This window comes from Streptopelia decaocto (genome assembly GCF_964273445.1).
Source record: "Streptopelia decaocto genome assembly, chromosome: 1".
NCBI classification, from domain to species: Eukaryota; Metazoa; Chordata; class Aves; order Columbiformes; family Columbidae; genus Streptopelia; species Streptopelia decaocto.
This window is the reverse complement of record NC_138663.1, coordinates 57,399,092-57,411,668: the sequence shown is the minus strand read 5'-3', so window position 1 is coordinate 57,411,668 and position 12,577 is coordinate 57,399,092. Positions and strand designations below refer to the sequence as shown.

The 12,577-nt window shown below is 49.1% G+C and overlaps 1 protein-coding gene across 1 annotated transcript; it reads left to right on the top strand.

The window, feature by feature from the left end:
* The first annotated feature begins 3,489 nt into the window (after positions 1-3,489).
* HMOX1 (heme oxygenase 1) lies at positions 3,490-9,911 on the top strand. Its single transcript, XM_082043064.1, has 5 exons — positions 3,490-3,649; positions 3,964-4,084; positions 6,480-6,971; positions 7,573-7,681; positions 9,174-9,911. Exons 1-5 carry the CDS (start codon positions 3,618-3,620, stop codon positions 9,308-9,310), a joined length of 891 nt encoding a protein of 296 aa, XP_081899190.1. The 5' UTR covers positions 3,490-3,617; the 3' UTR covers positions 9,311-9,911.
* Positions 9,912-12,577: the final 2,666 nt, after the last annotated feature.

Below are 12,577 nucleotides of genomic sequence, written 5' to 3'. Positions count from 1 at the left end.
AGAGAGCCCATTAACCCCTCTGAGCCAGTGAAGGAAGGCTGGCTTCCACCCAGACGTGCCTTCCCTCCCAGCTAAACCAAGCTGAGCAGAGCCGAGCTGCGAGGAGCTGCGTGCTGGAGCCCGGCGTGAAACAGTGATTTCCCACACGGGTTTAAACAAGCTGGCTTGGCACTCTGTAACTGCCTGTGTAACTAGGTGTTTCTAGCTCTAGATTTATTGGTAGAACATGCTGTTAAGTTTATAAAGAGGATAAAATCCCCCACTTCCCTACCCATGATGAAAACACCAACCCCTTGATAGCTTTCTGTTGTTAACCATTTATCTACACAATGTCTTGATGAAGCATTTTCTCAGGGGCTGGGCTGTGCAGATAGAGGCTTTTAAGCCCAGCAGTAACTATTACAAATATCTTGCCTGAGACTACTTGATTCATTTTTGCTAGAAATCTCCCAGGCAGTTTCACTGGTGCCCATGCACATCGCCCTCACAGTGAGCAGCTCTGGAACCACCCGGCTGCTGCTTGCTAGAAGAGTAAGAGACAACAGGACTCCTGGCAGGCACGATGGAGACCACAGATCTGACACTTCGATGTGGTCCAAGAAAAATCTCACAGTGACCCAGATGTGGGCTGGCCTTGCTTTCCAGTAGCTCACCATGCCCAGAGTGAGTTGCTCTGAGGGCCAGTTTGTTCTTTCTGCTAAAAGCATACACCTCCTTCCTCTGGGAATCACTTGCAAGGGTTGCATCAAAAGCAGTGTGGCCAGCAGTTCGTGGGAGGTGATTCTGCCCCTCTGCTCGTTTCTGGTGAGACCCCACCTGCAGTTCTGTGTCCAGCTCTGGAGGCCTCAGCACAGGAAAGACATGGACCTGTTGGAGAGGGGCCAGAGGAGCCACAGAAATGATCAGAGGGCTGGAACAGCTCTGCTGTGAGGATAGGCTGAGAGAGCTGGGGTTGTTCAGCTTGGAGAAGAGAAGGCTCTGGGGAGACCTTATTGTGGCCTTTCAGTACCTAATAGGAGCCTATAAGAAAGATGGGGACAGACTGTTTAGTGGTGCCTGTCACAATAGGACAAGGGGTAATGGTTTTAAACTAAAAGAGTGGAGATTCAGGCCAGACATGAGGAAAGAATGTTTTACAATGAGGGTGGTGAAACTGGCCCAGGTTGCCCAGAGAGGTGGTAGATGCCCCATCCCTGGAGACATTCCAGGCCAGGCTGGACGGGGCTCTGAGCAACCTGATCTAGTTGAAGATGTCCCTGCTCATTGTAGGGGGTTGGACTACATGACCTTTGAAGGTCCCTTCCAACCCAAACTATTCTATGTTTCCATGATTCTATGATTCTGTGACTTCCCAAGTTCTCTTCTAGGAACAGACAGTCCCTCGCAGATCTCTGCCAGCACTTTGGCGCACTCGGTGTCATTAACCTCCCCGCATCGCAAAGCAACAGCACAGCAGAAGCAATGCAAGTCCTAACTGCAAAGCACCGGATGGGGCCAGAAATGCCCTGGGCCAGCAACTATAAAGATGATGACACCCTACTTTCAGTTCTCCTTCCATCTTGCTGCAGGGCATTTTGGCCTTTCTGGAGACCTGGGCCCAGTCTCAGCTGTTCCATTCAGCTGAAAAGGACACAAAATGTGAGCTATAAGTAGTGGTACCAGAGGGAAATGCTCATTTTGGGGCTGTATTTGTGGTAAAATGGCATCAATATTTTCAGGAGGGACTGGCCATGCAGCCCTGTGCTCCCATGGGCTCTGCACAGGAAGCCTCTCTCGGGATATTTGGAGCTTTGTCACACTTGCTTTAAAGATTCACACATCCCAAGAAACATTTATTTTACCTCACAGAAAAACAAGCAAGCCAGCAGCCAGTTGTCTGCGATGGCACGGGGGCGAAGAGTGGAACGTGACAGCTTTTGCTAGCATGCACTGTTGCTTTAAAAGACAAAAGCAAGACAGGAAAAGTCTGGCTGAGTCAGGGTGGAAACGCTGAGTAATCCTTCCTGAGCGCTGCACCGCACACCAGATGTCTGCCCAACTCGAAAAACAAGCATGGAAGCATATCTCCTCCAGCATGTCTCTCTAACCTACAGCACCAAACCCAGCTGTGGCCAGGTGTAGGTGCAGGGACAGGGAGACAGGCAAAGCGTCTGGCTTGGACAGCCACATCCACCAGCGAAGCCACAGAGTGGACTTGCTGAAGGGGAAAGACAGAGAGACAGAGATGTCACAGCCCTTCTCCCTCCTCCCCAGGCTCTGCCTTCCTACCACCCCCTGCACGGGGCTTTCTCACACCCACAGCAGCAGGGGAATGGTGGCTCTAAGTGCCTTGCTCCTTGGCTGCAGCACAGAACCTGTGTTTTTCCAAAGTACAGCTGGCCAATGCATGGTCTGTCCTGGCTGGCCCTGCTCCCAGCACAGCTACAGCTGGAAATGAAGGGCCCCGCTTCACCTCTTGGCTGCCCCATTGACCACTTCACCAGATAAAACAGCAGAGCAGCTAGCTACTGGAAGAAGCACCTTGTCCATCTCTCTTTTACCAAATCAGAGAAATTATTTGCTTTTGGAAGTCTCCGCAGACTTCCTCACTTTCCCTCCAAGTCTTGTATGACATCTTTTCAGTGCACCAGCTACCCCAGTTTTCTGGCTATCCAGGAGATGGTGTACTGTTCTCCTAAATCGCCCTGCATACAGCTGCACTAACAGCGGGGGCCAGTTGCCACACAAATCAGACGGTATTTTCTCCATGCACAAGAGAGCATAGGAGGGATTTCACTGCACACGTGTGCTGGCACACCTGTGCTGGCTCTGCGCAAGGTGACAGGATTTATTCCCTGGCGCTGTGCAAGGGCAGTTCTGGCACTTGCAGACCAAGGCTGGTGTTTGCATGTGCCACAGCAGCCAGATCACCCCACAGCCGGTACATCCCCCAGGGTCCCTGCTGTGCTTCCTGCCATGAAGGGCAGGGGGGTATGCTCCCAATCTGTAGTGTTGAGCTCCCCATCCCCTGGCCCACAGGTGCTGTGTTACCTGAAATACTCTCTGAAGATGTGCAAGGTCATGGGAAATAAGAGGTTTACACCGAAGTCATGCAAGAGCAGGTGCTGCACCAGCTCCCCCAGGCAGGGTGCCACAGACTGGGGTGCAAGGAGAGGAGGCTACCCACCCTGCCGCAGGCACTAGCCCTGTAAATCCAGCCCCCCTGTCCAACCCCACTGCCCCCAGCATCTCCTGCAGCACTTGGGCTCTGCCTGCCATGGGCACTGCGCTGAAAGGGTTACGGAGCTGGGCACCCTGGAAGGAGAAGTTGCTGGATATCCTCTGGTTTGTGCTTAGTTACCAAGAGGCATCAGGTGACTTTCTTCTGGTCCCCGGGGGCTGCAGGCGAGGAAAGGGTGACAGCCAGGCTGGGAAGGGAAGTGCAGTTGTGTTGCAAGAAGTTTGCGCTCACACTGAGGTCAGCGGTTCGGCTGCTCACGTGGCTTGGAACTATAAAGCTGGATGCAGGAGCTGTGCTGCTCAGCTCAGAGCTCCACTGTCTTGGGAGCACAAGGAGGAAAACACAAGCAAGAAAAAAAACAACAGGGAAGCGGAGGAGTCAAACAAAGAGGAGAAACATGGAAACATCTCAGACACACAGCTCCGAAAGGTGAGAGCGGGATGGGAACGAGAGGGAAATTTTTTGTCGGCAGAGTGTTGTGTTTCTCCCCCTGCTTTTAGGCGTGCTGTTCCTGTGCCTGCTCTGCAGGGAACTGCACGCTGCTGCTTTCACTTCTGGATGGAGTCTGTCAGTCTTCCTCGCACGGGACAGCATTTGGGAGGCTGGTGCTCCCCAGTTCCCATCTGTGGCTTTTGGGAACGATCTGCTCCTTCTCCTGCCAACCCTTTTTTCCTGGAGAGTTAAGATCCATTTTGCCAGAGGAGAGCGGCAGCACTGACATCTGTTTTGCTGCTCTTCCCCAGCATGTCCAAGGACCTGTCAGAACTGCTGAAGGAAGCTACCAAGGAGGTGCACGAGCAGGCGGAGAACACGCCGTTCATGAAGAATTTCCAGAAGGGGCAGGTGTCACTCCACGAGTTTAAGGTACTTGGTAGCAGCATTGCTTTGGGATGGGATTTCCTCACCGGGAAATACACTGTTAGATCAGACAGGGCTGCGTGGGGACTAAAGCGGGGAGGAGGGGGACGGCGCAAGGAAGGAGGTGCTTTGCATTACAGCTGTCAGGGATCAGCATCTCCCCTGCAATACACGCTCTCCATCAAACTCCAGCACCCTAAGATCTTACCGACTCCTCTTGCAGAAGGGATGCGGTGGGACTGTGCATATGAGGACAGGCAGCCAGGCTGAAACAGGATGAAAAGACAAAGAGGTTGATGGGATTAATTCAGTTGCTCTTCTCTTCATAAATTACTGCATGCTAATTATTGGCAATGATAGTTAATGGAAACAGGACTATGTGCAGATAGTCGAGTGGCTGAAATTACAAAAAGAGGGATAATAATAATTTTATAACACTCTAAGCAGCTACAGCTAGAAATAATGATGGAAGAGGGAGAAAGTGAGGATGTGGGATCATCTCTGGCACTGAACTTCGCAATGTTTCAGTTGTCACTTGGGTTATACCAGAGCTGAGACCATGAACAATAACAACTCACAGGCAGACTGAGTATGAACACGCCATGTCTGGCACTAACAGGTAGAAACTTGTTGCTTTACTTAAAACAAAAGAGAAACACTTGCAGATATTCGTTTGCAGCTAACCTGCCTAGATACATGATTCCTGGGATGTGAGCCACATAACAAAGCCATAGGTAAAAACAAAGTACACACCTATGCCAGAAATTCCTAGGAGGCTATAGGGTGTGACGCATGGGCTTGCAAATAACAGCCAGTGATTCACCCTATGGTTTAATTACTTTGTTGTTGAATTGTTCCTTGGCAAATAAATCCACAGGAGTAGGAAAAAGACTACTTATTTCTGACCGGTCACATTAAGGACACTTAGTCAAGCATAAATTTAATCTCAAGTGCTGACTTTGTGCTGTTAGAAATGTGACATTGGTTAGGCAGTGAACTTTGAGACAGGCTGGCAATACTGTAAATTAAACTCAGGCCTTCAGAAATGCAGCTCAGTTTCTTAGAAGATATTTACATGCTATCGGGGGAGTGAGATGTGACGTGAGTTTTCAAAAGTAATGACTGTTTTCAAAAGCCACATTTCCCATTAAACCACTACCTGCCTCTGAAAACAACCAGTCAAGTTATACTTTCTTAATTTGTTAGGCAATGTTCCCATATTTATTTCTTTTCCAGGAAGCTGGATAACTGGTTATTGTTTAAAAAACCCTCTGATTTTGTTTACTCTCTTGGCAAACCTATACATCTACCCTCACACGTGGGCCCTCAGAATCGGAATATTTGTTTCCACAACTAAGCCACTGCCTGTGTGCTTATCAAAGTCCTATTTACTGGAACAGTGGGGAAAAGTTGAAATGACAACTCTGATTGCTTTGTGTGAGAGTAAACTGCTTTCTCTGCTGTCATCGGTGTAATCCCCCCAAAAAAACCCTGGCTCACCTGTACTACTATACCTTTGCATTTTACTCTTTCCTGCTGAGAAGGGATTCCAGTGCAAGGAAGGGGGTGGTGTGGGTGTAAATATATATACAGCCTCTGAAAAGAGCATGCCCAAGGAAGGAAAGAACACAGCTGGATTGTCTTACGCCACGTGGAAAAGCTGGCAGATAGAAGAAAGTATCGCATAAGCTGGGAAAAACAACAATAACAATGGTTTAAAAATAGAGAGGAGAACACAGGGCCTCGCAGGGCTCCCTCACAGAGGCGGCTTTCAGAGGCAGGCTGTGCTTCCACCCGCCTCTTAGCTTGTCTCCTGGGGGCAACCGAGGAGGCAAGCCCACTTGCAAGTCTGAACGGGGAGAGCGGTGGTGCCTCAGTTCCCAGGGTGGTGGGATGCCAACAGGATGAATATGTTGGAAAATAAACAGGGTGTGTCATCGTCTGACAAGGTCCCACAAAGGGAAGCCACATATTGAAGCATTCAGATTTGAACAATGCACCAGAGAGTATACCTTTGGGAATACCCCCCTCTCTATTGATCAAGGGAACAAGGAGAATAGCCCAGGCATGATTTCATGGGGTTCCAGTTTCCATTACATCAAGCTGCAAGAACTTTGACTTGATAGCGAAGGCAGTGGCTTTTAAGGTCATGTGAGACCAATATCTGCTGGAAAGGTCCTAAGTCCTACCTGATGCTGCCTCAAGCAGAACAGAAAGGGCTAAACGGTGTCCTGCTGCACCTTGCAACTCTGTTTTCTGCATGGGAAACCTGGAACATCACAGATATCCCTGACCCACACAGTGTGTGTCAATGGGTAACTTTCATTAGCAGGATTTGTCCCCAAAACCTGAACAATACAGACAGATGCACCTGTAACTCATTCTCTTCCTTCTCTTTCAGCTGGTTACAGCATCCTTGTACTTCATCTACTCTGCTCTGGAGGAAGAGATTGAACGTAACAAGGACAACCCAGTTTATGCCCCCGTCTATTTTCCGGCGGAGCTGCACCGGAAAGCTGCCTTGGAGGAAGACCTGAAGTACTTCTATGGCAGCAACTGGAGGAAAGAGATCCCATGTCCTGAGGCTACCCAGAAATACGTTGAGAGGCTCCACTATGTAGGCAAGAACCACCCAGAGCTCCTGGTGGCCCATGCCTACACTCGGTATTTGGGAGACCTGTCTGGGGGGCAGGTGCTGAAGAAAATTGCCCAAAAGGCCCTCCAGCTGCCCAGCACTGGAGAAGGGTTGGCTTTCTTCACCTTCGACGGAGTGTCCAATGCCACCAAGTTCAAGCAGCTCTATCGCTCCCGCATGAATGCCCTTGAGATGGATCATGCCACTAAGAAAAGGGTCTTGGAGGAGGCCAAGAAAGCATTCCTGCTAAATATACAGGTGAGTAACAACCAGCCAGCCCACACCCTCTGGCAAACAAGATAATAGCTACAGGGGAAAGGCACAGCTGGTATTTCTGCTGTGGAGCTTACGGGAAGTCATGGATTAGAGTGAGCTAGTCAGAGTTGGATGGCTACACTTGTCCAACCTAGGAGCCTAATAAAAGGGTTGTCTGTGAACATCTCTTCTCCCTCCCCTATGGTTTGAATTCAGTCTCTTCCATGTGCCATTATTCAGATGTGAGTGAGGGCTTATACTGGGAGTGGGGATCACCACCTATCTGTCCTACCTCTGTGGTACAGCCCCACAGGTCATCTGTGGATGCTGACTAGATGCACAAGTACCTTGCTTTCCTTCCCATGAGAAGACGGGCAACAGCTTTCTCCTGAGCTGGAAGCTTCAGGGAGAACCTGTAAAGTGAACAAGGAGTTTGAAAGACATGCTCTCAACCACACAGGCAGATTATGTTCTGTGCAAAAAGGGCCAGGAGACTTGGACTGAAGGCTTGTGTCTTTCTCTGCTTCCTAAAGTGCCTGGGGCAGGGGCAAGGGGTCCAGTGAAAGAAGAGGCCTTATAATGAGACAATGTTCCCTCTCCTCAGGTGTTTGAGGCGCTGCAGGAGCTCGTGTCTAAGGGCCAGGAGAATGGTCATCCTTGGCAGCCGAAGGCAGAGCTTCGCACAAGGAGTGTGAACAAATCATATGAGCATGGTAAGACACTTCTAAGTGCAGGTGTTTAACATTGCCCCTTGTGGTTTTGTTCTCCTCCCTTCCTCTCTTCTTCTTTATAAAAGCCACTGAGAAACAGGCATGAGGTGTTTGCCCCATCTCTTCTCCAGCCATCAGTAGGCAGGGCAAGGAGAGGCACTGGTGTGTGCAGAGCTGCTTCTAGACATGACCACAGCACAGATAACACATGTGGGTTCTCCAGAAATAGTGTCAATGGGGGAGCTTTACAAGAAGAGACTCCCCTCTCCTCCTCTTAGGTTTTAACAAGAGTGAGGTTCATCCGCCACATGAGTTTTGACGGCAAGGAAAACTGGCCTTGAGTTCACAGAAGCAAACGTGGCAATTTTGGGCCCAGCAGCTCAGCCATGGTGCTGAGATGCTGACAGAAGGTTCTTCTGGACACACAGCCCCATCCAAAATCTTGTCTTTTCGAACTAAATCTCTCTCTGGCCATTTTCCTGCCATTCAGAAGTATTTTCTGAAAACATTCCTGCAAGTGTACTGGGTTTACAGTGAGTGCTGTTCTGGATGGTGAAATGTAACCAGGTGGAAAGTGGAGATGTGCTGGCTGCCCATCAGTTCTGCAAAACTGAAAAAGCTCCATCTGCTGCCAAGTCCTGACCCAGAACTGGGTGAAGTCCGAGTAGCGGCTGTGAACAGCGCAATCCCTTTTCATGGAGTCAGGCTTGCGACCAAGTTAGGAACAGGCTCAGATGTTTACGGAGGAGAGTGGTTTCCCTGATAACATGTGGTTCAAATAAAAAAGCCCTTATGACCTACATATTATAAAACTAAAACATATTTTTTCAGTGCATACTGGATTGAACCACCATTTTCTGTGGCAAAGAATGAAAAGCAAACATCGTCTTGCGCATCTCTAGACAATGACACTTAAACCAACTTATTTAGGAAGGGCAGTAAAAGATACCTGTGAAACTTTGCTGCTCCTTTCCCAATACACTCTTTAAAGTAGGATTTTCGGAAGAATTTGGTGTTCGATGAGGAACCCCATTGTGAAGTTGTACTGGGAAAATTATTTGTCTGGAGTGCTAAGGACTACCTGTTTAAAGTCATTAGATGCCTAACCAATTAAATCAATAGGAAGCAGGAGACAAAATGCCTTTTAAAATTCCAGCTTAATTATCTGGCTCTCTTCTGCATACACCAGGGGTTTGATGGAGCTGGGCAGAGCATTTACAAGCCTGTAAGGAGACAAGGGAAGAGGCCGGTACTCACGTAAGGCAGAGGGGTTGTGAGCCTTTGTGATTCCCAGGTCAAATCTGCTGGTTCCCTTGTTCACCCACCCCAGAAGAGCAGAACCTGCTGCCGCTGTTTCCCTCGGGGATTCCTCGCTCTCCCCTTGACAACTCCAGCAGGGTCTGCTCCAGCACTGGCGAGAGCAAGCATGGCCAACCAGCAGCTTCTTGCCTCAACCCCTTCTCACCCACCTTTTTTTTTTTCCTCTTCAATCTAGGTGCAGCGCCTGGGAAAGAATGCGAGAAGACAAACAGGAGACACACAGGCATGATGCCCACCACTCCCCTGGTACGGTGGATCCTGGCACTTGGCTTCCTGGCCACGACAGTCGCTGTGGGCTTGTTTGCCATGTGAAGAAGCAGGACCTTCACCTTCTCTTCGTGCCTTCCCTCACTATGAACTAATCCACCTTCCCCAGTCCTTCCGAGAGAAATTCCCTCTGACTGGGTACTGTGATCTTGGCTCTGCCACTAATATTAGGAGACTTTTCTTCCCAGAAATCAGAGTGTGCTGTAAGGGGGCTCAGGCAAAGTCTCTCCCATGCTTGGTGTGAGCTCTTCTCAGAGACTAACTTTATCACCAAAAACTAAGGGTAGAAAAAGCTAAAAACAATGGCCAAGAATTGTTGTTGCTTTACAGAGTGCCTGCAAAAATCCTACAGGATCAGAAATGCAGCTTTGACATCTGTCTCTCCTCAGAAATGCAAAGCTCGCCAGAGCTCTGTTTGCTCAGTATTTTTATACTGCTAGATAATACTGTGATCACTTTTTCTGTGGAGCCACATGGTTCCTGTGAGGTATAGACTGTTTTATATGACACTAGTAGGTCTTTGTTAATTCTTTTCCAATCATTTTTGGTTTTTTAAAAAGCAGAAGACAGTTGTTGAAGATACAGTGTCATTCCCTTGTCTGTTATCTAATTTATACACATAATAAACTTCAACGTAAAGTCTTTACACGTGATGTTTCTTATTATTAAAACTTTACCTGGGGAGAAAGGAGGTGTCTTTCTTCCTCCCAGTTTTATGTCTTTTGGAGCTGCTGCCTCTGCAGACATGACAACAGACGAAAGTGGTAGCTATCATAGGAGCCAGACTCTGCTCCCACTAATAATAACAACCTGTCACAAGCTCAGGCAAGTTTCTTCAGTTCCAACATGCTGGTCTCTGTTTCTCAAAATGGCACAGAATTATACGAGTGTACAAAGTATCTTTAAGGGGTGTAAGCTGATTGCTATTTTATAAAAAGCAAAAGGCGATGGGTCTAAACCAAGACAGCTCTCGCTGACCACTACCAGCTAAGGGCTCCGTTACCAGGCTGCCTTGGCGAGAACTTCAGCATGAATCAGAAAAGCAAGGATGTTTTCAGCAGTCAGAAATGACATGCAGACTAGGTTTTGATCCTACAAGGCAGCTAAATGGGAGCCATCAAACATGCAACTGCGTCCCTCACCCAGGTGACAAACCCACCCAACTTACACCCAGGAGTTGGCACACATGTGGCGTTGCTAAGGGCATCCCAAACACACAGCTTTCCCCTCCCACTTTTGCTGAGGCAGATCTGGAAGGCTGGTTTTGTGGCCAGTCACTGCTATAGCCACAGGACCTGTCTGCTTCAGAGGGTCTTCTAACACAGGAGTCACTGCAGGAGACGCTGCGGTTCGGGTATGGCACAGCAGGTACCAACAAGGCCGTCACCTGTCACCTCAGAGTCCTCCCCTCTCCAGAAAGCCTCTGGGATCAACCTGTCTCCATGATGCTGCCTGTTCTGGCTGTGACTGTAATCCCCAAAACACACTTTACTATTGATCTAACAACCAGCACTGAACCTGCTCAAAGAGCAAGAACCAGAAGGCAGGTCCTGCTGAGAACAAGCAGTGGGAAAGAGAGACTGTCATTATTCTCAGTCTCTTATCTAGCCTACGTCCCTTCCAAAATCCCCTTTAATACTTCTCTATTTGGACTCATTTGCCAACACCTGGTAGAAAAAATCAGTTAGTTATTTAAAAATGTAGTCAGATGTTTGACAAGAAGGGTTATGAGACTTGATAGCTATTCAAATACAAGAGCTTATTCATTCAAATTTTTATTCTAGCTATTCAGTCCCTCTGACCCACCCAAACTAAATCATTATGTTCATTCAACCATGCTGGGTAACAAAACATCCCAAACACGCAAACAAGCACCCATGAGCTCAAATGCATTCTACCACCCTCAGGCCCTCTCTGCTACCCATCTTAGGGCATAACTGTGACCTCAAAGTTAGGAAATCTGGATTCAGTCTGACATCATCCCCTCCCTTCTGCTCACGGCAGAAGAGGTGTGGTGCTTGGAATATCTCACAGCCATTGTGCTATTGCACACTGAAGGACAGACTCCAGACTGAGTCTATAAAAGCCTTCAGAGGTGAAGACTAAAGGTCTGCTTGTACTTGTCTATGATCTTTATTAATATACCCCGTTTCCCTGTGAAATGAGTTGGTTTCACTACAACAAAAGAAACTTTATTTTCCCCATGCTGCAGTTAAGACCTCCCTTGCAACGCACTACACTTAGCGGATTTGTTTTCATTTAGGATGCACTACCATATTTTTGAAGGACCAAAATGCTTACTCAATGACCTCCCAGCCTTCCCCCCAAAATCACTACTAGTCAGGAGAAAAGCATCCTGGAGAAAAAGTATCCTGAGGCCGTAGCAGCCTGTTTGCAGACTTGGCCACTGCCATCCCCACGGGACCCTGGCCAAACAACCTGCCTGCAATTTCACAGAATCCCAGACTGGTTGAGGTTGGAAGGGACCTCTGGAGATCATCCCGTCCAACCCACCTGCTAAAGCAGGTTCACCCAGAGCCAGCTGCACAGCAATGTGTCCAGGCGGGTTTTGAATGTCTCCAGAGACTCCACAACCTCTCTGGGCAGCCTGTTCCAGGGCTCTGGCACTCTCAAAGTAAAGAAGTTTCTCCTCATGTTTAGATGGAATCTCCTGTGCTTCAGTCTGTGCCCGTTGCCCCTCATCCTGTCACTGGGCACCAGTGAAAGGAGTCTGGTCCCATCCTCTTGACACCCACCCTTGAGATATTTATAAACATTGATGAGATCCCCTCTCCTCTTCTCCAGGCTGAACAGACCCAGCTTCCTCAGTCTCTCTTCGTAGGAAAGATGCTCCAGACCCCCATCATCTTTGTAGCCCGACGCTGGACTCTCTCTAGTAATTCCTTGTCTTTCTTAAACTGGGGAGCCCAGAACTGGACACAGGGCTCCAGATGCAGCCTCACCAAGGCAGAAGGGGACGAGAACCTCCCTCAGCCCCACCGCACCCAGTGGGTCTCTCTCTGCTCTGCCCTCCAGGGCTGTGATGCTGCAGCACAGCCAGACCAGACCCCTCCTGCCCAAAGGTTCACCCCACTCGGACCCTGCCACCCCAAGCCCAAACACAACAGGCCCCAACTGCTCCCAAGGCCTTTACAGCAGTAATTTATTTTACTGCCGGTAATTAATGTCTCCGCCTCCGCTTCGGCCTGCAGAGGCGCCCCGCCACCTGAGCGCAACTAACGCGCTCCGCTCCGCGCCCCCCCCCCCCCCGTTCCCGCAATGGTTTCACCCGCGCACCGCCATTTCACCTCC